The following is a 22,542-nucleotide window of genomic DNA, read 5'->3' as shown; positions in this document are numbered from 1 at the left end:
CTCAGAACCCCACTATAGACCTACTGATCATAACTTGCATTTTTGTGAGATACTCATGTGTTTTTCCCACACTGAAGTTTGAGAAGCACTGGGTTACATTGTGCCCTTGGGTCCTGGGAATTCTCTACAACCAGAGGAGGTCAGATCAGAGCTGGTCTAATGTTTCCATTGAACTAATGAGAAAAAGGTCCTGAGGAAAGTACTGGATCTTCCAAAAATCACACAACTACTAAGTATAAGTGGTATACTCTAGCATATTATACTGTACCACCAAAGTATAATAAACAGTACCCATCATAGAATATAATAAAGAATAATTTTTATTGCTTGCTGGAGATTGCATTGAAAGTCACCTAGATTTTGGAGACAACTCTGTGTGTAACATTTACAACCCAGGTAGGGCAAATTACTGCAACTCTCTGAGGCTCACTTTCCTCTTTTGCAAAAGTGGGAACAATAAGTTAAGTGGAATGGTGGCTATGGATACTCCCATGGTCTGAATGCTCAATATCTCATAACCACTCTGTAATTACCAGAGGTGGGAGCAGAACCCAAAGCTTCAGAATCAGACTTAGTATCTTTTCTCCTTATCAAGAGGCTTAACACAAGTCCTACTGTGGGACATGGTTTGCAAATTTAAACTTCTCTCTGCAGAAGGGACAACTTCTTCTATATGCTTGCTCAGCACTTGGCTCTTCCTCTCCCGTGGCTCTTAGACACACCTACAATGATGGCTGGTTTCCTTTTCTGCCATCCCCACTAGTGTGAGTGTTGCTTTAGAGTGGGGACTGTCTCATCTCTGTGTCCCCAGAGTACATCATAATAGAAGCACTGGCAGATGGAAGGAGTGAGGGATGGGAACAGAGAAGGGAGGAAGGAGAGAAGGAGGGAGAAGGGGAGGGAGGGAACGAGGGAGGCAGTGGGAAGATGCTGAGTGTTGGAAAGGAACCATTTTACAGCATGATGGATTCATTCAAAGTAATAGCTTGACAGTACAAAATTCATCTTTTTATGACTGTGACAACACTAATACATTTATTTCCCTTCTGAAATTAACTTTCTAATATTAAGAAAGGTCAAAATGAACTGCAGCAAAATGAGACATTTTGTCATTTTTAACAAATTATACCAAAGCAGGCTGTCAGATTAAAGGGGTCACCGTCTTGAGGTCTAAACACTGGTGCTGATTGCATAATCAGAGCTAATGCTGTCACTCTGCCCTTTCCCTGCCCACAAACCTCCAATAGTTGCCTTTGGCCAAAATGATGAAACTCAAAGATTCCAGCCTGATATTAGGAGGCCCTTTAGAATCTGACCATTTTTTTTTTTTTTGACTCTCTTGTCCTGCTTATTGGTACCCTCTTTCTTCATGCTGTTGGGCACACTATGCCCATGTCTCAACTATGCCCATGCCATCCTATCACCATATGCCCTCAGGGATTATCTCCACCTTTTCTCCTCCCTACCCATCCAACACACCAGCCAATCCTACAGTCCTTCTGTTCCTTTACCCTTGGGTAAGCATGACCAAGACTGGGCCCTCGGTATCCTCTGTCTGTTTCACGCCATGCTTTGTTCTGCCCTTTATTGCCTCTGAGACCTTTGGGAAAGGCTTGGTGGTCTGGGAGGAGGATCTGAGTTGGGGTATTTTGTTCCAGAGGTAAAGGGGGAATGCCGCAGTCCAGCTGCAGCAAAATAACCGGGGGGTGACGATGTGTACATTGATACAGCAGGAGTGGGAGCCGTTTATTGTAGGAAGGAGGGGTATATATACATTCCACACAGCTTATCTTAATTAACATAAACTAGATACAGCAGTCAACCAATAAGGAATCTCCACACTTAATGGCTCGCTGGCGTTACTTCACAAACCACTCCCTCTGCAAAATGCCAGGCGCCATCTTGACTTGTTTACAGACTCTAACAGGGGAAAGCAATAGTGACAGAGCACCCTCCACCTTGCCTCCTGCTCCTCTCCTCCTCTGAGTCATCGTCTCTATACTAAGATGGAGCCTTGATTCTGTCTCTTGGGAAAGTCAATAACTTTAGAGCCTAGTTTTCCCATATGTAAAACAAAACATAATTCCTACCCCACAACGTTGTCAGAAGGTAAAAAGGATACTTGAATGTGCCCAGAAAACTCCTCATCTCTATGAAAAATCAATGAAAATAGTTATGACAAAACCTATGCTAGTGGTTCACTCCCAGGGACTCAAAGTCTGAGGGCATGTGTGACCGGGGCAAGCCATTTCCTTGTCCTTGGGCTGAAGTGCTTTCTCCTTATGAAGGGTTGCTTTGGCATACCTCTTCAGTTTACGCAGCTCTAAAGCATTCTAGCTCAACAGAGGGCAAAGTGAGCTCTGAGACTCGAGAAGGCCAGAATTAAGCTATTCATTCAAGGTCAAAATAGCCAAGTCAGGAGAAGTTTGTTGTGTGCACATCCTCAGGCTACGATGACATTCTGTGGCTAAAGAAGAAACATCCAGAGGTCAAAATCTCTTGACTGCATTAGCATGAGCCAGCCCCACATAAGACCCTGATAATGCATGAAGCTCATTCTAGACTTTTCAAATTAAAAGTGTTCCTTATGATGGTGGGGGTAAGGGAGCAGGGTGTTCCAAGTAACAGAAAAAACCTGGCATATCTATTTATAATGCCATTTTAACTTAGATGATGGGGGTAAGCTGGGTGTGGTGGCATATGCCAGGAAGCTGTTGCAGGAGGATGCAAGTTTAAGGTCAGCCTGGGCCACTTAGTGAAACCCTATCTCAAAATAAAAACAAAGTGGGCTGGGAATGTAGCTCAATGGTAAAGCACCATGGGTTCAATCCCTAGCACTGGGAGAGAAGGGAGATAAAGGGGGTGATTTTGAATTTTTGCTCTTAAAGTGTATCAGCATATTCAAAAAAAAAAAAGAGCTAAATAGACAGGACTCCTCCTTTCTAGGTACAAGTTTTTGTTTGTTTGTTTGTTTTTTAAAGATAAAACAGGAGACTCCTGAGGAGAGGGCTCAGCTTGCAGACACTGGGATAATGGCCTTGGAATCAGGCAGATGTGGCCTCCATTTCAAATTCTGCTACCATTGGTTGTATGACCTTGAAGAGTCCAAATGCTTTTCATTTTCACATTCATTCACTATGCTCTGTGCAACACAATGCAGAGGTGACGGAGTTATAGACCTCAGGGAGTTCCCAGCTGAGTAGAGAAAACAAGCACATAAAGAGATCAGGGTGCTGTGGAATGAGAAATGAGTACACCAGGAGAGATGACGGCTGGGAAGGGGTATTCGCTTTGGACCTTAGTTTCCTTACTGGAGAAATGTGGGTAAGGATGTCCATTTTGTAAGGCGGATGCAGGGACTAGATGAGACAATGCCTGGCACTTCACAGAGGCTCAGTAAATATCAGTGCCTTCCCCCTGCAGGCTCCTCGAGAGCTGCTTTCCTTAGCTCCATCCCCACCAGCAGGTCCAGTCTCATAGCAGAGATGTTTGTTTAAGAACTGCTTTAACAGTGGGAGGATTTTTCAAGGTCACAGCCTACAGAAAAACTCTAGCAGGAAGAAACTGTTCTCTTGTAGTCAGAAGACTGACTCAGTCAACTCTCCTCACTGCTGAGTCTGCCCAGGTGGTGCCAGGAGTTTAAAACACACCTGGTGTCTGGAATCACCCCTGGGGGATCTGGAGGGCACCTGTCATGACGTTTACCTTAGAACCACCCTTGGAGTTGTCAGCCTTGAGGAAGTCTAGTGGATTGTCCCAACACACAGGGACACGCATAACCCAAATACTAGGAAGATAGAAACCTGCTCGCCCCCTGATGGTTAAACTGTAAAATTCACCCAGAGTAAATTGGGACCCATGAATACAGGAAGCTCTGTGAAGGGCTCCTAGAACTAGATGATTGTAATTCAATTAGAGATATTAGTGCAGTGGAAATCTTTATCAAAGGTGGGGATTGGGAATGTCAGAGATGCCAAAGTAAGACTGGGACTTGCCCCCAGCCTAGAATCTTTTAAGGCCTGCCTGCACTTTATTTTAATTATCAGAACTATAGTTATTTTTTAAAATGCTACAGTTTAGATATAGTGATAGTATATTATTATTCTGAACATTGCAAAATTAACACTGAAGAATTAGCTATTGTACATTACTAGATTTGCGTTTACTAAGGAATAAAACATACTAACAAATATTGAGTGCTTACAATTTACTTACAGACTGTGACACTATATAACTGCTTAGTGCTTTCTTCCTTTCTTCTTTCCTTCTTTCTTTCCATCCTTTATTTATTTTTATGGTACTGAGGATTGAACCCAGAGGTGCTTTACTACTGAGCTATATTCCTAGCCCTTTTATTTTTTTTTTTTATTTTGAGATAGGGTCTTGTTTAGTTTCTGAGGCTGGTCTCAAACTTGCAATCCTCCTGCCTTAGCCTCCAGAGTCGCTCGAATTGCAGGTGTGTACCCAGGACATGACAAATGCTTTTTATGCAGTGCCTTTTCAAAATTCTCACCATAACTTCCCTAGGAAGATGCTGCTACACCACTTTACAGATGGGACCACTGAGATTCTGAGAGGTGAGGTGCCAGGTGGAGTCAGAACCAGAGGCTGGAGACAACTTTTGACTCCAGTCCTTGCTCGCCCTTAATTCCTAGGAGATTCAAGAGTCAGCCTCCAGTGCTCCTGGCTGTGAGGGTAGTTTTCCAAGGCCAAAGACTTAGCAGACTAACAAATAGGAGGGAAAAACAAAATTTGAGGTGTGCTCTAGGGAAGGGATGGAACAATTCCCTGTTAGCTTCTAGAGGGTGAGCAACTGGAAGATTTCCTAGAGTGATGGCTGCCTTGGTACAGGTGGCACTCGTGGACGGGAGTTTTGAACAGAATGGGGTGATATTTCTCTCAGGTTTTTCAGGGCTGTGACCAAAAGTTCTGACAAGAACTATTGCAGAGGAGGAAAACTTTATTTGAAGGCTCCTGGTTTCAGAGGTCTCAGTCGATAGAGGGAAAGCTCCATTGCTCTGCCCCTGAGGTAAAGCAGCGCATCATGGCAGAAGGGTGTGGCAGGGAGAAGCATTTCAGGATAGGGCACCAGGAAGCAGAGAGAGACACTACTCACCAGAGACAAAACATAAACCTCAAAGGCACACCACCAGCGATTAGGTTAAGGCCCTCATAACCCAATCATTCCACCTCTGAACGTTCTTATATTGTTTCACACATGAGCTTTGGAGGAACACCTCATGTCTAAAGCATGACAGGTATGGATGGCCAGATGGATGGATATTGATCCCAGTTCTCTTCTGTAATGTGGGTTGGGCTGGCTTCTTGAGGCTCCTCTTCTAGGGACTGATCTTGAACCAAGCAACTGAGTTTGTTTCTGTTTCACCAAATAAGGGCCCTCCTCCTATCTGGGTGGCCAGGTCCCCTCCTCCTTCCATAATTTTTTTTAGTTATAAAGTTAACAGATACTTGTGGGAAATTGTTGGGAAATATAAAAAGGAGAGAGAAAAAAACCACACCTTAGTCTTTAGAGATACCACTGCTCACATCCAGTGTGCCTTCATTCTTTCTGTGTGTGTTTTAAACCTGGTTGTTAGATTTGTCTTCACAAATAATACATACGCAGCTTTGTCTTTTGCTTCTTTTCACTTAAAATTACAGCATACACATTTTCCCAATATTATAATCTCATCGTAAACCTCCATTATATGACGGTATCATGATTCACTTAATCAGTTTCCCACTGTTAAGCATTTAGATTTTTCTCAGTTTTTCCACTTGTTTATAAATAATGATTCTGTGGACTGCTTTCTTTTTTGCATAAATCCTTATTCATACTTTAGTTTATTTCTTTAGTTTGGGTCGATAGACCTGCAATTGCTGGCTCAAGCTACCAATTTGACAATATATTCAAAACCCCAGAAACTCAGTAGCAGGATTTTCTCTCTTTTGAATTCTTTCTGCTCCCCGTAGGGTAATGCTCCTTGGTTTTCAAGGTCAAGTTCAAGCTTCTGGAGTAGGCCACAGGCTCTTTAATAACTGCTTGTCACCCAGCCATGCTTCCTCCTGCTACCTCCAGTCCAGCAAACCACACTCCTTGCAGCTCCCTGAGTATATTCACCTGCCTAACACCTGTGTCTTCCAACACACTGCTCCCCCTGCCTATAATGCTTCCTGCAGTCTTTCTCCAAATAGCTCCTACTCTTCATTTAAAATTCATCTCATAAGCCTTTGCATAAATCCTTATTCACACCAGGTTATTTCTTTAGTCTCAGTCCTCCCAGGCAGATTTGCCTGACCTTAAGTCCAGTTCAGCCTTGCCGGACCCTGCTTTTCCCACCGGGCACTCAAAGTCATTGTCCGTCATAACATCACCATGGGCTGCAATCCCTGAAGCCCCAGGCCAGGGGTTTGCAAACTTTGTGTGCCCAAGAAACATTTTATTCAAATGCATTCCTTGCACTGAATAATAGCATTTTTGGAGAACATATGTGTGTAGCACGGAGGCTTAATCAAGTGGTGTGCATCACTTCATTTAATCCTCATGACTGCTGCTTGTAAACCATGAGGCTGAAGCTTAGGACAGCTCAGGGACCTGCCCAAGGTAGCTAAGCTATTGAGCATTAAATTGAAATTCACACCTGGGTCGGAGCCTGAACTCTTAGCCACAAAATTATACTGCCCTTTTATGATGAAAAGGAGTCCCCTGTCAGGGGTTTCCATGGACCCCTTGCGATTTTTCTGAAAACAGTTTGGAAACCACTGCTTTCATTAGATCATCAGCTTCTTGAGGGGGCAGGACTGTCTCCGACTCATCTCTGTGTTACAGTATTTCTGAGCCTGGGCTCAGGAAATGTTGGTGGGGTGGGCGGCTGAGTGGAGCTTTTCTTTTGAAGATGATAGGGAAGTTACTCTTTCATTGGTGCACTTGAGCTGCCTTGAGGTAAAGCAGGCCATGAAGCCTGCAATGACTCGTGGAGAGGGAGGGCACCAAGGCCCATTGGCCAGAAGTTCAGGCTGTGCTCATGCTGATCGACTCTTCACAGCCAGACACCTGGGACCAGTGTGGGGCTTGGGAGGATACTTCAGGAGGATAGGGGCCATTTCCTGATAAAGGTTAAACAGTTCAGTTCTTGCTGGAAGCAGTGATTAGTCTGGTCCTTTCATCAGAATTCAGCTCTCTCCACCACGGTAAATAATGGACTAATTAGGCATCTGGCTTACTTGATTTCCCATGGCTAAGGCCAATTTCTGAAATGCAATATGCTATTTGATGTACCAGCATGAATTCATCCTGGGCTCCACAGCCTCCCAACAGCAAAGACCAAAAATAACTCCCGAAAAAGTTCCACGCATGTTGAACACAAAACACTCTAAAATGTAACCTCTACCCTGTTACAGGCCTGCTTGGCTGGGTTCCCAAAGGGGGATCTGCTCAGACCAGGGGAATGGAAGGGGAGGAGGATGCAGGAGAGGTAAAAAGTGGAGGGCTAGGTTAACTAGAAGAATCGACCTGGAGGGAAACTGGAGTAGCTGGGTAACTGACAAGAGGGTATTCTAGAGGTGTCAGGCTGTTCACAGAGACCCCTTTAAGGCCACTGTGGCCTCGACCAATAACTGAGTGACCATGGGGTAGGGGAAATGGTAAATGGAATAGATACTGGTAGCAGAGAAGGAGTGAAGAGAACCTTAGAATCTGTGAGTTTGTAATAGCGATCCTACATGGCTAGATTCTAGTGCTCCAGAATTTCCAAATTCGTGAGCTTGAGAAAAGAGATTCCAGACGTGGGAGCCCTTTGTGACAGCGGATCAGCAGGAGCGAAAAAGGAAGGAAACAAGAAGAGTGGATGGAAATGCAATGAGAACTGTGGAAACTACAGTGAAGACTGCAGTGGATTTCTCTGGGATGTCTCAGGGCTATCCTGCTAGGAAATGATGGGATAGACGAGGGAGCTGTCAATATCTCCCAGGACTTCACCGGTGTCTACTAAGTGTTGGTCTCTGCCAAGTGATGAAAAAACAAAATGGGGAAGACACAACTTCTATCTTTGAGAAGCTTACAGACCAAAGGAGTAGACAGACGTGATGTTGCTAAAACACAAAATGATGACCACTTTAACCAAGGGGTATAGCCAGCTCTGTGGGAAGCAGGCAGGAACTGAAACAACTACCCTTCTAGAGACAGTATTATTATTATTATTATTATTAGTAGTAGTAGTAGTAGTAGTAGTAGTAGTAGTAGTAGTAGTAGTGGGCATCAAACACAAGGCCTCATACATGCTAGGCAAACTCTACCATTGAGCTATCCCCAGCTTGAGAGACTGCATTTTAATTAAGAGGTACTCACTGAGATACCTGGCCCTGCCCAGGGAACCAAGGAGGCAAAGCAAGGAGGCAAGTTAAAGGGTCTGCAATGTAGCTGAGATAAGGAGCCCTGGCCAGAGGACATGACCCTACAGTACCAACCCATGAACTGCTCACTACCGATTTTGTGAAATAATTTAATAAATGAAAGAAGCAGAAGTTATACAAGAACAAAGAAGTGAGGATTCACTGTGGGACAAATAGAGAGATCTTGGAGAAGACAAGCCTGGAAGTGGGTTCAAAAGAATACAGAGAATTTTGAGAGTCTCTTGGCTTAGAACACTTTTCCTCCTCTATAAACTTTGAATTCTCGCCCAGTCTCAGGACCTTGTTCAGGTGCTAATTCCTGTTCAGGTGAGTGGCTTCTTCCTGCCTGCCTGCGTTTGCCCTCTCTCCCAACAGCTGTCAAGGGCTTGTACTCTGTGGTGGGTATTGGGAATACAGAAATGACTAAGGCCACAAATGAGTCCTCAAGGGAATCACAGTCTATGGTGGAGTCTGGGAGCTGGGGCTGTGGGGCCAGTGAAGTAAGTGCTTAGCCAAATGCATGAGATAACAATGGCTTCATTTCTCATATACCTACTATTAAGATTAGTTATATGCATAGTATAAGCCTTACAGAAATTACAGGAGATGGGTATTTCCGTTCCCCCAAAACAGATAAGAGAACTGGGACCGAGAGTCTCAGAGACAACCTTCTGGAAACTTTGCTGATCTCCATGCAATTAGAGCCATATATATCTAGTCAGTCAATAAGAGGTACCCAGAGCCTTTCAGTATGAAAAGATGTGAGAGAAATTGAAGGGAACCACCAACTTGACAGGAATATTATTCTGAAGCTCGAAAGCCATCTCTCCTCCCTGCTTTCTGCCAGAGAGTCAAAGTTATAATTTAAAGAGTTAGAAAAACCATGTTTTTTATCACAATGGGAGAAGTTATCCTTTAGAAAAATGATACTTTCTCTTAAAATTCCTTAAAGTTTCATAAACCATCTCAAACTGTTGTAGAAAAAACCATAAAAGTTTCATGAACCCAGAGCACCCTATGTTTTCAGAGCTTCCTGCACATTATTACATTCATTTCAAGTCTTTATTCCCATATTGAACCTTTCCTTCTGTGCTGTTTACTGACTTCCTGGGCCGCACTATAGAAGTGGAGACATATTTGAGTAGACCGCAGTGTGCGAACCATGGTTGTGGTGCAGATGCACCTGTCTATACTGCAAGAAATCCCCAGCAGCTGGCTACTCTCTGGACATTTCAACAAGACATTCTCATTCACCCTACCCAGGGTGAGCCCTCTTCTCCTTTAGGAAAAGTCTTACACTCACACACATCCATCTGATTTGGCTCTACATGAGGTGGGCAGGTCAGGGCTGTCTTCCCTTTTAGCAGATGGGCACACTGAGGCTTGGGAGACTGACATCTGTGGAGCATCTGCCTTTGCCACTTCCTTCATAGACCTCTGGTCAGGCTGCCCCTTCCTGGCGGCAGCCAGGAGTTCTGTGCCTTGGGGGAATCCTGCCCATCAGCAAACCGTACATTACTGTCAAAGACAACTCCAAAACGATACAGACTTTGGAGTCACAAGGGCCCTTTAGAGACCACCCTTCAACCCCTATGGTGTGCACTTGGGGGAAATTAAAGGCTCAGAGCAGGGAAAAGACTTGCTTAAAAGCTCCAACCAAATAAGTGGTTCCAGCCACCTTTGGGGAGGAGTTAGTATCCCCCGTCCTTCTTGCTGCCACACAAAAAAGCCTATAGTTACAGCTGCTTCCCACAGGGATCCTTGGGGATAATGAAGTCATAGATATGGATCTGGAACAAAGGTTTGGGGACCGATGGTCCAGTTTTTAGAGTTCCTGAGGCTCTAATGAGACAGTCCAGCACTGCAATCAGGCATGTGGTTTTCAAAGGGGGTGGCATTGCCTCTTCCCAGGAGGTAATCAACATGCTGCCATAGGAGACAAGAATTATCCACCCCAATGCCATGGCTGCAGCCTCCCGTTCTCCTAGTCTACCTCTCTGTGTGATGGGGGCTCCCACAATCTTTACCCCCACCCTCTCCTTCCACAGCAAGGCTCTCTCCTCCCAGCCATGCACTGAAAAGCCAGACAGGTATGAACACGCAGGTGCCCCTGACATCTAGAGGAGCTACCATCTCAGGGCCTTCTAGTCTGATGACCCAGTGAAACCCCTGCTCCCCACAAGATACAGACCTCATGGACCATTTCCCTCCATTTAATAGACTGATGGAACTATGTCTGTTTGTGTTTGTGTACATATCCTTTGTGTAATTATGTATAATTGTATACTTGTCTATGTGTGTGTGTGTTTTAATTTACCATGCTTACATTTTTATGTATATGTATTTTCTATTTTATGTATGAAAATGTATGAGTTTTCTGCTTGTTATTATATGTGTGTGTAAGTGTGTGTGTGTGTGTGTGTGTGTTGTGGGCTGGTGCACATGAGTTCCAGCTTTGTGTGTGTGTGTGTTTGACCATGTCACTGACTGCTCTGTTTGTCAAGTAAATGTGTTATAATTTATTTATTTATTTATTTGACGGAAAGAGAGCAGCTTATCTTGAAGACTACAGGAGGCAAGGCGGGGGGTGTTGGGGGGACACAACAACAACAGAAAAACCACCCAGTCCTGTGTTGCTCTATTTTAAAAGCTGCTCCATGTTGTTATGGCAGCTAATTTTCCTTAAATGATTTAAGGAAACAGATCTGTCTAAAAGAGCTGCAGCCAAGTTGTTATAGCAACACAGGCAGAGGCTGAGGAGGGCCTTGCTCCTGCAGGAAAAGGGAAAAATCACTCTGGTGTGTAGAAACCTCTCAAAAAAAAAAAAAAAAGCAGCCCTGGGGCTGTGAGTGTCATGGGGTCAAAGGAAAAGTCCTGGGGAACCCATTCCCCTCCCCAGTGAGCCCCTGGCATTCTCGGCAACAGGCCCTGTCCTCTGGAGCAGAAGGACCAGGAGTGGTCCTTCACCTGGACTACTGCAGGACTTCCCTCTCTGATCTCTCTTCTCCACCCCCACCCCGTCTTGCCTCCTGTGAGGCACACACAGCCTTAGTGATTTTCTGAAGCATATAGTCTTTATTTACCTGCCCTCTCGCCATTCAACATATATTCTCTATAGTGCCATGCTCTGTGTGAAGTCCCAGGGACCCAGAAATGAATAAAGCCTGTCCTTGGACAGTGTGTTAGGATATCAACCTTTGTTCCACAAGTAACAGGGAGTCACTGAAAGGGTTTAAAGCAGGAGAGGGAAACCCAGTTGGGTTAAATTTGAAAATGACTCCAGAGTTTCCAGACTGAGGAACGGACTGGCTGGAAAGAGTATTCATTAATCTCTCTCTTGCTTCAATGTCTTTGAGGGCTCTTTACTGACCACTCTGATTCTCCAGACTGGGAGAGAGTATGTGCTGGAATATTCCAGACAAGTGGTGTTTCTTTCCATTTCCTTGATTATTACTATTATTATTATTATTATTATTATTATTATTATTTTACAGTCAGGCTATTTAATTCAATTAAAACTAATTTAAAAGAAGTGCTGGAACTTTGATTTTAAATCTTTGTGCAAACCCATCCATGAGCGTCCTCAGCCTGCCCATTACAGCTCTCTATTATAAATCCTGCGAACCAACCTCAGCGCTGAGGTCACTCACCTCCATTCTTTGGCTCGGCTTTACCTGGAATGCCAGCTCCGCTTTCCCTGTAACCTCCCCCCTCTCTAAACCATCTGATGAAGTATTATATTCTGAAAGACCCAGTTGAAATGCAATTTCTTCATTAAGGCTTCTGTGGTTACCTCCCTACCATCAACTCTAATTGGATGAATCTCTCCCAGCCTCATGTTTCCAAAGTAAGTTGTGGTATGGACTTCCCCATGGGATTGGCATCCCTCCTGGCCTAGAACCCTGCCCATTAATCTCTGTAGCACCAGAGGCTATCCAGGAGTCTTCCTGTGGTAACACCAAAGAACATGCACTGTGCTTTAAAACAAAGGCTGATCTTCAAATTTTGCTTCACCTCTCAGCAAACCTCACAGGTACATATGTGCTAAAAGAGCTGCACATGGATGGTCCTAGAAAGCCCATCCACAAGTTAACTTCATTTTTTAAGGTCACAACTGAATGTAAGGACCCTGGGTGTGGCCTTGCCTGAGAGTGACTAGCTGTGTGGCCGATTGTGTCACACTCTGTGGTGTGTGTGCTAAGATAAAATGAAACTCCCCTGGGTAGTGGGTGAGCTCTCTCTGAAAGAGGATATTCATTCTGGTTGTAATTACCTAGGAGAGAGCAGAGCCTCAGACCTCAAATCCGAATGGGCAGGAGAGGGCTGGCTGTACCACAGCGTGGAACTGTTCCCTTAGGCTTTGTGACCAGCAAGGACATCAAGATGCCTAAGTTCAGCTCTCAAACAAGAAGTGGTTGGACAGTTGGCAAGATCAGGGGGCTGGAAAGACAAGGGCCCTGGGACCTGGGAGAGCCTTTGGTGGCCATGGAGTAGGCATAAAGTCCAGGGGTGGAGCAAGTCAGCAAAGATGATCAGAAACCTGTGTCCTGGGAATGGTGACACCTGCATCATGGGAACAGGAGAAGGTGATGTCATCCCAGGTTCTATCCCTAGGAGTTTTGAACAACCTTAGCAGGTGGCAAGTGAACCCAGGAGAGGGTTTGTGTCGTCAGACCAGAACCCTAATTAAAAGAGGACACAGTGATGGTGGCAGTGGAATCAGGAGACACTCAGGGCAGGTGAGATAGGAGAGAGGTCTGGGCTCAAGTGGCCTCTTCTTCAGGAAAGTCTTTGAAAACCAAGTCAGAGGGTCCAGGTTTGCTTCATCATTTGCTCAACATTTTATGCTGAGTACCTGTTTAGAGTCAGATCCTCACCGGGCACAAGGGACACAGGGAAAAATTAACCAGACTCTGCCCCTGGTGGCGAGGAATCAATCACACTGGTAAACAAGAGCTGCACTGTCCAGAGGGAGCTATTGGGAAAGTGGAACATGAGACATTTTATATCTCAGCCCCAGTGTGGTCCGCAGGTTAAACACTTCTTTTTCAATGTCATCACTGAATATTCAGTGTCTCCAATTGGGGTTAAGGATTTAGGGGACATAGGGCTAAGAAAAGCAGCCTTGGAATTGAAGCCATCACTTACTCAAGGACAGTAGGCATCTCATAGAAGGACTCCTTCCAGGAGATTTACATTACACAGTGGACATTTCACTCCTGCTCAACCTCAACCCAAGCCCATCTAGCCATGATGGATGCACCACCCAGCTCTACACATATACAAACTGTTCTTGAGTCCCCAGCTCAGGAAAGGCACCATGTCTACTCCACAACCCAGGCCAAAACCATGACAGCGTGAAAATTCCCTCCGCCATGGGCCATAGTTCCTAGGTCCCTCATGTCTCACTCCTTGACATCTCTACATTGTCCATCCTCCTCTTCAAATGAATAGCAATAGACTCAAATGGTCTACCAGTCTCTAGCCAGGACCCCTCCAAGTCCATTCACCTCCAGGCATCAGAGGGCTTTTCTGAAAGGAAAACTGGATTCTGTCATTTTCCTGAATTCTTCAGTGGATCTCCATTCCTATGAAAAAGTCCCTTTGTCCTTCTGTCTGCCTCTAGGACTAGACAGAACAACTTTCAGTCCTCACAGCACACCTCTCTCTCAAGGAAGATGCGCACAGTTTTCCCTGCCTGGAAAGTTCTCCCTGCCCTGAGCATCCTTTGTGTGTCGACTCAGGTGTTGCCTCCTGGGTAGGACTTGCACAGCTGTGCCTCCTCCATGATGCACCTAGAGTAACTGTCTCTAAAGCCCCTCTCCACCAGGCTGTGCTAGGGCACCAGCACCCAGCACCAGGCCTGAAGGAGGAGTGAAGACAGGCACTCGGGTCTTAAGGGTCCTACTGATTTTCTGCTTATTAACTCAGTGGGCAGAAGGCCACCAGGACAGAAAGAGTGAGGTGGTTCTCGGTCTATTCCCTAAAGACCTAAAAAGAGCATGCTACAGGGACACTGCTACATCTATGTTCATAGCAGCACAATTCACAATAGCTAGACTGTGGAACCAACCTAGATGCCCTTCAATGGATGAATGGATAAAAAAAATGTGGCATTTATACACAATGGAGTATTACTCTGCATTAAAAAATGACAAAATCATAGAATTTACAGGGAAATGGATGGCATTAGAGCAGATTATACTAAGTGAAGCTAGCCAATCCCTAAAAAACAAATGCCAAATGTCTTCTTTGATATAAGGAGAGTAACTAAGAACAGAGTAGGGTCGAAGAGCAGGAGAAGAACATTAACATTAAACAGGGATGAGAGGTGGGAGGGAAAGGGAGAGAGAAGGGAAAATGCATGGAAATGGAAGGAGACCCTCAGAGTTATACAAAAGTACATACAAGAGGAAGTGAGGGGAAGGGGAAAAATAATATAAGGGGGACAAACGAATGTCAGTAGAGGGAGCAGAGAGAGAAGAGGGGAGGGGAGGGGAGGGGAGGGGAGGGGAGGGGAGGGGGGATAGTAGAGGATAGGAAAGGCAGCAGAATACAACAGACACTAGTATGGCAATATGTAAATCAATGGATGTGTAACTGATGTGATTCTGCAATCTGTATATGGGGTAAAAATGGGAGCTCATAACCCACTTGAATCAAATTGTGAAATATGATATATCAAGAACTATGTAATGTTTTGAACAGCCAACAATAAAAAATTAAAAAAAAAAAAAAAAAAAAAAAAAAAAAAAAGAAAGAGTGAGGTGGTGAGAATTTAGAAACAATCCTGGCAGTTCAGCTAGCTCAAGGTGGAGGGACTACAGTGACACTTGCGGCATGAAGGTCAGTAGATACACATTTAATGTTTCCAGGGTAGATGCCTCAGGGCACTGCAGCACTTGCAGCTGGGCACAGCCATGCCTGAAGTCAAAGGTGAACTTGTGTCAGCTCCAGATCATGTTTGTTAAGGGTTTGCTACGTACCAGAGAACACATAGTTTATCCTCCAAACCAGGACTCCTAAGAGTGAAGGAGGTTGCGATTAAAAAAATACTCTGGGACAATGGGTGTCGACCAGAACTGCCCCAGGAAGACAGAGACTTATGACCAGTCTGCTTATGTCACCCTTTGTCCTTTTTAAAAGATAATCCCTGATATGCTTTGTTAATCTGTTATTATCACTATTTACTTCTTTAACATCTATGTCCCCATTGTATTATAAAGGTTAGGGTTTCCTCACCATTAGAACTGCAGTATTTGGAATAGAGAAATGTGGTACATAAGTGTTTGTGGAAAGAATGGAGTAAAAGACTGGGTGGGGATCAGGCCTCAGGCGAGACCACAACCTGAATGGACACCTTGATTACAGCCTCTGAGACCCTCAGCAGAGGACCCACATTCCAGAAAATGAACTATGAGATATGAATGCAGGCTATTTTAAGCTTCCCTCTTACCCCAAGTAATATTGCGGGGTGGGAAAAGACAGAGGGAGTTGGGACCCTGTTCCAGGTCACCTAGACTCCTGTATTAGGTGCCTATGTACTTTCTTGCGCTTGAGGCAAGAAGTCGTGAACTTTCAGGAAGTTTATAAAACTAGCCCAGCTTCCGTAGTTTACTTATTAGGATCCAATGAGCTCATAGATAATGTATTCATGCCATAAATAATTTCCTAAAATCTCTGAAACTCAGTTTTGCCTGATCTGTTTTGCAACATGGACAAATGCCCATTTGTAAGCAAAAGAGTAACTTTTAACTAATGACACTGAAGAAGGAAGTCAATACACTAGAGCTGTGGCCATGCTAGCCCTGACACAGAAGGCAGGCCACAAAAGGACCCAGGAAGGCCAAATTCACATCCACAATCAGGAAAATAGTTATTCAATAACCAGGATAACTACGTTGCACCTTAGAGCTTAACTTTTTGGTTAATCCTTGTTCTAATACATGAGTTTATTTTTAAGCACACATTTTTGTCTGATCAATATACATGTTTCCCATGCTATTATTGGCATCTTCATCAAGAGGAAATAGAATGGGTTGCATGGTGTACCTCTGAAGCACCTCAACTCTGAGAACTTTGCTGTTATAGCCATTGCCATCTGTCACCTGATAAGAGTTAAGAGGTCATCAAATTACAGTCATCACAGTTGGAAGTGACTCAGATGTAATTTCACTAGAATGTCTTCCAAACAATTGAGTCTCCTCTATGCACCAGTTTTAACAGAGTGTCATTTGGCTCCAAGTTTAACAAAGTAAGGCAAAGCTCATAGTTCACACACCCATCCTATCCTTAGGAGAGATAAAAAGTTCTGTTTCTCTACAAACACCACCTCTTCTTGTGTCCCACTCGAAAAAATGATCTGTCCCACCTTCTCTGACACTTCTTCAGAACAGAATAATTGTGATGCCTCCCTTTTCTAAGCTAAGAAACCCTATTGTCTTCTATTTTTTTGTGGAAAAGAACCTGCCCTGTGAGCAAACTTGATGTGGGCACCGTTGTCCTGATGCCTGGTTCCCCTTTGTTATGGAATAGTAGGTTCTCTTCTCTGGGAACAGGAACCACCCCATGTCCCTAGTTCAATTGTGTGGGTCCCATGGAGCCATCCTATCTTTACTACATTTGCCTCTTAGGCAGAGTGCTGTGCTTTGGAGTTGGACATGTCCTCCAAGCCAGGCCAATCACAGTCCTTTTGGAACTGGAACTGGAAAATGAAAGCAAGTCTCTGTGGTTCGTGGGAGTCAGAACCACTGGAGGTGACACTTGGCAGTCATTTCCCCTAGGTGTGGAGGAGGCCTGTCTATAGTCTTCAGTTACATGACATAACCCTGGTAATCTTCTAACAAATTCTCTATCTTGCTTACACAACTTCAAGTTGCATTTCTTTAGCTTGTAACCAAGGCACTCTGAGGAATATGGACATGCTTCAATGTTTTCCTTCATTCCATAAGACCACCATAACCAAATCCAATATTTGTGAGGGGTGAGGAAGAAGGAATTGGAAGAAGGAACTTGGGTCTGTCAAATTCAGAGAAGAGCAGACCTAGTCCTTCCTTGGTTTTGCATGTGTATTCCGAATTTGAAGCTCACAGTGGACCCTCCCAATACACCTCCCTTTCCCAGATCATGCCACGAGGCCAGCAGCTGCTGAGAGCATTCAGTTACTCACTGGGTCGTTGTACATCTGGATGATGAGCTGCTTCACTCCATGCAGGGTCGGGTGGGCCCATGGAGAAGGATCTAGCCAGTGACGATTCAGGTCAAACCCCATCAGAGAGCACCTAGACAATACCCAAAGTAAGGGTCAGCATGGCTGGGTCAGGCCAAGCTTCTCACAAGTCAAAATTGTTAGCATTGTTTTCCAGAGAAGTGCTAAGTACTGGTATGAATTCTTACAGTGCTATCAACAACCTTTGGAGTTGCTACTATTATAACTCCCACTTCAAAAAAGAAGAAAACAGTCATGGAAAGCTTCAAAAATATTTCTGTGGAGCAGTCTAACTTCAGTGTCCATCGACAAATGACCCACAGGAAAAAAAAGCACATTTTCTCCACAGAGCAGTTAAAAGAAGTGCTCAGGCAAGACCACTGGTGTCCCCATTAGTGTCTCCATTATTCCTTTTCCTCTCATACCTACCGCTAATCCGCTGTCTCCACCTTCAAAATACACCAACGTCTTTTGTCTTTTTAGCACTTCCATTGATATCATCTTGAGCTTGGACCTCCTTCCATCCCACCTCTATTCCTCCCATTTTTCACACAATAGCAAGGGTGATCCTCTTGAAACAGGTCAGATCCTGTCTCTCCTCTGCTCAAGTGGCCTCTGGTTAATGCAGTATAAAAGCCCAAGTCTTTACAGCAGGCTGCAATGCCCCATGTGGTCCACCAGCACAATCAAGCTAACATAACTAATGGGTCATTTACTGACATCACTTTGCCTGAGAACTAACTAGTAAATACTAGTACTTTATCAAATCTAATATTACCGTGCAATGGAGGTGCTATTAAATTCCTATTTTCCCATGTGGAAACTAAAGCACAGAGATTTTAAATAGCTTGTTCAATAAAAGCCTATCACAATGGCACAAGCCTGTAATCCCAGTACCTCTGGAGGCTGGGGCAGGAGGATCATGAGTTCAAAGCCAGCCACAACAACTTAGTGAGAGGCCTTAAGCAACTCAGTGAGACCCTGTCTCAAAATAAAGTACAAAAAGGGGTTGGGATGTGGCTCAGTTGTTAAGTGCCCCTGGGTTCAATCCCTGATACCAAAAAAAAAAAAAAAAAAAAAAAAAAAAAGGAGGGGCGGAAGGCAGTGATGTCAGGGTTGATGTGTAAGCAATATGAGCTCATTTCTTGAGCTCACACCCTTTGCATAACAGCTTTCATTAAGTACGTACTCGCTACATGCCAGGTCCCAGATTAAGACCTTTCCAGGGATTCTGGCACACACAGCAGTTGTATATTCCTTTTGGAACTGGTGTTTAAACAGCTGTAGGAATTGGGATTAAAACTAGGTCATCTAAACTCTCCATCCAGGGCTCAATTTTGGATTCCGTGAGCCTCTGGATCTCATCCAGGTTGTCTTCTCCCTTTGGTCTCTGGTTTCAAAGAAATGGTCAGTCCTAAAGGGCATGATCTAAACCTCCTTGCTTGCTTCTCTCCTCGCCCTCCTCCTCCCACTGGAATGCAGCCTCAGCATGTGCCAGGTCATAGGCTGTGCTCTAGGGGGCGTAGGCCTCCAAAGCCCTCAGAGTCTCAACATCTCCTGCAGGAAACAGATGCCCCACAAACAGCTCTTCTGGGAGGTGGCAAAGGAAACAGGGCCTTCACTCTTCCTCTGGTTCCCAATTTTACATAACAAAGCATAGAGCAGAAAGCTGAAGGCTCTCAGACTCCCAGAATTTTACACTCGGACTTGGATTTAAGCCCCCAGTGAAGTGTGTATGTTTATGTTCTTTCCCTTCCTTTACTCAACACCAGCAGCCAGTCACATGTATGGACTTGGAGCTAATGTGACTCCTGCCTAGGATACCAGCCTCTTCCTTCCCGATGCCTCTTTCCTCAAAACCCCTGGGGGACTGAGAGAACCATATTTCCTCATCACTGCGCTGCTGCTGCTGTCTCAGTGAAGACCGAATAATAATGTGGAATCATTCTTTGGCTCCACCTTGAGATTCTCACAGAGTCCTGCCTACCCTCTCTCCCTTCCTGGCCCACCCCTGGTGAGGGTGGAATAATGCCCCATGGCATGCGGAGGCAAGGCCACTGTGTTTGGGTCTCCTGCTCTGCTGCTGTCTTACTATGTGGCTTAGACAAGTCCTTTGTTCTCTTGAGGGCTATGTTTCCCCAACTACAAATGGAGGAGAGTTGAAGCACAGCCATGGTACGAGTCTCCTCCAGTGTGGACTGTACCTCCTGCTGTCAGTACAGAGGAACTGGTAAAGCAATGTTCCCTGTATTCCAGGGTTTCTGTGAGATCAGTGATGCCTGCCCACTAATCTTTCTCTCTGCTCTAAACAGAGAGGTTCCAGATGCTCACCCTCCAGGCCAGACAAGTTACTTCTGACCTTGAACTTGCACACGGGTCCTTTTTCATTTGCCACCACAACATAAGCATCTTCTTTGTTACTAAACCCTTTGTAACTACCACTGTAATAGTGTTGTAATGTCACATTATCCCAATGTATGAAGCCCCATAATTCATGCAGCCATTTCCACACGGTGTCACATTTATGTTTCAATGATGCACTATTTTCACAATGCACAGTTGAATACTCTGATCTCTAAAGTTTTTTTTTTTTTTTTCTACATTTCAGCATTTTTTTTTCTTAGAACAGTTTCCCAGAAGTATAATTGCTTGGAAAGAGGACTGACGGACTATAAAATCACCCTTTAAAATGATAAATAGTCCTCAATATAGAAGGTTAAAAAAAAGATAGCATACCCTTCCTATCACTCAAAGAGAACACTGTTGGACTTTTGACAGGATTGCTACCACCTTTTCTTTCTGTAGGGCAGTGACTCACACCTAATGAACATCTACTACACATTCTTATTATAAAAGCTATATAATTTTTTGAATTTTTTATTTGTTCTCTTTAGTTTTACATGACAGTAAAGTATATTTTGACAAATTTATACAAACATGGAGTACATCTTATTCTAAATAGGATCCCAGTCTTATGGCTGTATTACCATTTTAAAATCCTAGAGCATTACATGGGAAGAGAGAGCAAGCATACCTGTTTGGGTCTCTCTCTTCTTACATAGAAAGTTTATATAATTTTCCCTAAGGTCACGGAGCTACTCTGAAGGAGAGTTAGAATTTGAGCTCAGATCAACATGTTCTGAGCACCCAAGATCTCACCGATTGCCTATCTGATTCTGCTTTCCTCTGATGACACTAAATTATCTTTCACTAAGGAAACATTTAATTAGTGTCCCGATGTACAGACTTAGATATGCAGTTCTTAAATATTCTTGTCTGCAGTATTACTACTCCTGGGAGTGATCAAGGAAAAGCAATGACAGACACCCATGGATACTCTCATCTAAAATCTGCTCAGGGTCATGAATTCAGCTAGCACTCAGTGGATCAGGCTTCAAACTCAAATCTCTCTGGAATTAATGTCTACACTTTCCTATGGAACAACCAGATGAGGGCAGGCTCTCTGTATTTGAGAATTTAGGAGGGTTTAGACATCAAAGAGGAGCTAAGAGTTAAATGCAGCAATTCGTAACAGTTTTATTGGAATATATCAAGCTCCCTAGTGGTGTGGCTGGGATAGAGTGACTGATTAAAGATGTTCCCTGACCTCAAAAGTATACAGTCTAACAGGAGAAAGAAGATATGCTCACAGGCTTACATCCATTTATAATCCAGGGCAATGTTGTTAGGACTAAATGAATTAAAATGCATAACAAACTTAGCTTGGCACAGGTTCTGGTACGTGATATTTAGCTCAAAAAATTTTGTCTTGTTGTTTTATTGTATTTAATTATTATTTTATGATAGGTCCTTTATGAGTGACATAGACTATATTTGTTTTATATCTTTGTTTTGCAGTCTATAGATGGCTAGAGTGGAGAGCAATGATAAGGTCTAATCTCTTATCTCCTCTTCCAGTCTGGGAATCAGACAGATCTGAGTTCTAGTACACGCTGCTCCCACCTAGCACCTAACTATAGTAGATATTGCTCATATTCTTCAGGAATAACCAGCATCCAACCCTGTTATTAGATGGGAGATGGAACAGGCAAGTTTTGTCCTCCAAATTACATGTTAAGAAGGCCATGACTATGCCTTATTTCCCACCCCGGAAGTCAGATGAGTCAATTCATCCCTTTGTGACCTGGCAACCAGGGCAGCAGCAGGGAACCAGGCTCAGGCAACAGCTACTCCAACCCAGGATTTGGAACCAGGTGATGCAAGGTAGTGGGGACGGCTGAGCAGTAGGGCAGTACTGCTGTGGGACAGAGGCAGATTGTTGCTGCATGCTATTGTTTAGATGTGTCCCCCAATGGTTCGAGTGTTGGAAACTTAACCCCCAAGTTTATACATTAATAGAGGGGCCTTTGAGAGGTAAATAAGATTAGATGAGGTCCTGAGATTGGGGCCCCATGATGGCATTAGTGGTTTTGTAAGAAGAGAGAGACCCAAACGGGTATGCTTGCTCTCTCTCCCCATGTAATGCCCTAGCAGCACAAAGACCCTCAGCAGATGACAAGCAGACTCCAGTGCCATGCTTTTAGACTTCTCAGAAGCGTGAGCCAAATAAACTTATATTCTGTATAAATTAGCCAATCTCAGGTATGTTGTTATAGCAACAGAAAACAAAGACATTGCCCTTCAGAGCTACTGTTAATTGTTTGTTTATCGAGTCTCGCCTCCAGCTTCTGCTTGATTCTGTGAACCCCTTCCTATCAATTTCTTTTCTGCTTAAGTGACTGAAGATAGTCTTTGTTACTTTAGCTGAATGCATCCTTAACCCTATGGCCTTATAGAAAATTCCAGGGGGGCTCTATATTGTCCATTTCCCAAGGCTGGTCAACCAGTAGAAGGAACCATGGGTCTGAGTACTACATTCATAGATTTCTCCCAGCCCCCACTGAACATCTGCAATTGGGAAGGGAACATTGTCTTTGGTAACA

General features: G+C 44.2%; 1 protein-coding gene across 1 annotated transcript in view; it reads right to left on the bottom strand.

Moving 5' to 3' along the window:
* Nucleotides 1-22,542, bottom strand: part of Agbl4 (AGBL carboxypeptidase 4) — a 1,469,059-nt gene that overhangs the window by 74,615 nt on the left and 1,371,902 nt on the right. The window contains exon 9 of the mRNA XM_046468734.2: nt 17,561-17,672. Within this exon, the coding sequence (XP_046324690.1) occupies nt 17,561-17,672 (112 nt within the window). The remainder of the gene's footprint in view (nt 1-17,560; nt 17,673-22,542) is intronic.

Source organism: Marmota monax, unplaced genomic scaffold (assembly GCF_021218885.2).
Source record: "Marmota monax isolate L192 unplaced genomic scaffold, Marmota_monax_Labrador192_F-V1.1 WCK01_AAM20220418_F8-fsc00008, whole genome shotgun sequence".
In the NCBI taxonomy this organism is placed as follows: domain Eukaryota; kingdom Metazoa; phylum Chordata; class Mammalia; order Rodentia; family Sciuridae; genus Marmota; species Marmota monax.
Note: the sequence above shows the minus strand (reverse complement) of the source record. Positions and strands in the feature narration are given on the sequence as shown.